Raw genomic sequence first — 2,972 nt, 5'->3', positions numbered from 1 at the left:
GCTATCCTGGAATTGGTGCTGAGTCCCATCCTGTCTTCTTGCTATTGCCTCTACGGACCTGCCTGTCCGGTGGACATCCTGCATCCCACCTGAACTGAGCGGATACATATACGGGTGAGCTGAATAATATTTTTTTCTTAGGCCGAAATGTATCAATTGGTTGTGTTAAATTATTTGGTTTCTTCTAAATAAAAAAACAATTTTCACTTGCAAAGCAAAGACAAAAGTGTGTGCAGTGTATTTCTATGGACTGCAGTTAATTTGGGTTTGTCAGATAATTAAAGAAATTAGCACCAGGTGCCAGATTAACACCAATAACTTGCAGGTATCTGAACGTGTTCTCTCATTTTGATCAGTGTTCTTTTACATTTATTTCATTTACATTTTTATTATTTGCTTTTGAAAAAATTCAATTTATGAAATAAGCTTTAAATACTGCGAGTTTCTTCATGTTAGGAAATAATCACATAGGACGACACAATGACCGCAACATTTAGGAAATTGTGTGTTGTTCTCTAATATTGATCTCCAGTGTATAGTTAATAAATAGCACTTACTGTATTCTACTTTAGTTTAAATGACTATCTTGACTCCAGAGGCAGTCTCTGGAAATTGGCATGAAATGGACGTTGGAGTGAGAAAATTACAAATCTGCCATTTTACTGCCCTACACACAGTGCCCAGTTTGAGCTCTAGGAAACACACACCGTAAATGTTTGTGGGTCTTCTCTGTGGTAATGCCCAATATGTGGATACAAACAGTGTTTGGGCCACTGCAACGCTGAGAAGCATCGATGACATTTCGCTTTGGAATTTTTTTGGATTGGATTATGAAGCCATTTCTCTTTTCAAGAGTTTTTCAGCTATGACCAGTGTGGAAACATCCTATTTTCACACTGACAGAGTAGACGTTTTTTGCTATAATTTTAGCCAGAAAACATTATTTAGTGGATTATTATTCAAATATTTGAGATGCAAAATGAACAAAGAGGGTTGAACATCTTATTCTAGTGGTACTTGCTCAGAGGTCTACTGTTAAATTGTGAATGTTTTTGTTTCAAGTAATTATAATTCTAGATTTATATATTACTTGCAATTTCTTTAGCTATTTTAGAAATTATATCCTAACATTTTTATATATTCTTTAAAAATAATTTTTATTCTTGGCAGATGACTGCACCAGGAGATCAGAGGCACAACTGACATCTTCTTCATTTTTTAAATCAGATGACCTTGATATCACACAAGATATAACTAAAGTGAATGCTACTATTCCAGATATACCATCATCTCTTCACAGCAAAGATCTATTATCTGATTCTTTTAAACAGGATCTACCTTCTGTTTTATCACAGACTATAAAGAAAAATATAAGTCACAAATCAGGCATTCAAAATAGAAGTGCTCTTACAGCAAAAAAGCCATTTTCAACTTTAGAATCTAAAAAAATACATAAACAAATTCACACAGGGGAGAAAAGATTTTCTTCTGAGTCTGTTAGTTACCAGAAACCTCACACGGGGAAGAAGTCATTTTCATGTTCAGAATGTGGGAAATGTTTTGCACATGAATCACAGTTTGTTATACATCAGAGAATTCACACAGGGGAGAAGCCATTTTCATGTACAGAATGTGGGAAATGTTTTGCACAGAAATCACATTTTGTTATACATCAAAGAACTCACACAGGGGAGAAGCCATATTCATGTTCAGAATGTGGGAAATGTTTTGCACATACATCAGTACTTGTTAAGCATCAAAGAATTCACACTGGAGAGAAGCCCTTTTTTTGTTCAGAATGTGGGAAATGTTTTAACCAAAAATCACAACTTATTAGACATCAGAAAACTCATACAGGGGAGAAGCCTTTTTCATGTTCAGAATGTGGAAAATGTTTTACACGTAAATTACAACTTATTACACATCAGAAAACTCACACAGGGAAGAAGCCTTTTTCATGTTCAGAATGTGGTAAATGTTTTGCACACAAATCAGATTATGTTACACATCAAAGAAAACTCACACAGGGGAGAAGCCATATTCATGTTCAGACTGTGGGAAATGTTTTTCATGTACATCACTACTTGTTCAGCATCAAAGAATTCACACTGGAGATAAGCCCTTTTTTTGTTCAGAATGTGGGAAATGTTTTAACCAAAAATCACATCTTGTTACACATAAGAGAACTCACACAGGGGAGAAGCCTTTTTCATGTTCAGAATGTGGAAAATGTTTTGGCGATAAATCAACTCTTTTTAAACACCAAATAATTCACACAGGAGAGAAGTCATTTTCATGTTGAATGTGGGAAATGTTTTACACACAAATGCAGTCTTTTTGAACATCACAAAATTCACACTGGTAGAAGCCATTGTCATACCTAGACGTTTTTCTTGAAAATTGTAATTTCTTGACCACTAAGAAAAATTCAAAAACCATATACAAGTGCATCTCAATAAATTAAAATATCATCAAAAAGTTAATTTCTTTCAGTAATTAAATACAAAAAGGATTGATTGCTCTCAGTGAAACAAAATTATAATCTTGTTGTTCTGATACGTTTTAATGGCTAACTGTTGTGAATACGTTTTCCAGTTTGAGGCTCCCTCTTGTGGTCAGTGCTGGCGGTTCAGTTGATTTGTGGAATGAAAGTCACACACCTGCAGAGGACTGGCAATCAGGGTCAGATTGGGACTATATAACTGAGTAGTTTTCTCTTGTTACTTGCCGGTGCTCAATTGTCTCCTGTGTGTTAAGGACATTCTGTAACCAGCCCTGGTCACTACCAGAACTCCTCTCAGATAAGTGGTCTTTGTACCTCTGCTGTTTGTTTTCCACTTTTTTGTTGTTTTCTTTTCTGCTTTGATACTAATGCTTGATTCCTATTTTGTCTGTGTGGATTTCTTGGTCGAATGGGATCATTCCCTGCTGGGAGTGTCTGTATACTTAGCTCCATGATTCCGCAAGGTATT

The 2,972-nt window shown here is 35.5% G+C and overlaps 1 protein-coding gene across 1 annotated transcript; it reads left to right on the top strand.

The window, feature by feature from the left end:
• Positions 1 to 712: 712 nt before the first annotated feature.
• Positions 713 to 2,608, top strand: LOC142273418 (uncharacterized). The gene is given in 4 exon segments (XM_075332529.1): positions 713 to 734; positions 1,171 to 2,009; positions 2,012 to 2,298; positions 2,300 to 2,608. Coding segments are annotated over 4 exon segments (1,233 nt in total). The 3' UTR covers positions 2,385 to 2,608.
• The last annotated feature ends 364 nt before the right edge of the window (positions 2,609 to 2,972 follow it).

This window comes from Anomaloglossus baeobatrachus, unplaced genomic scaffold, assembly GCF_048569485.1.
Source record: "Anomaloglossus baeobatrachus isolate aAnoBae1 unplaced genomic scaffold, aAnoBae1.hap1 Scaffold_362, whole genome shotgun sequence".
NCBI lineage: Eukaryota > Metazoa > Chordata > Amphibia > Anura > Aromobatidae > Anomaloglossus > Anomaloglossus baeobatrachus.
This window is presented reverse-complemented; position numbering and strand designations above follow the sequence as displayed.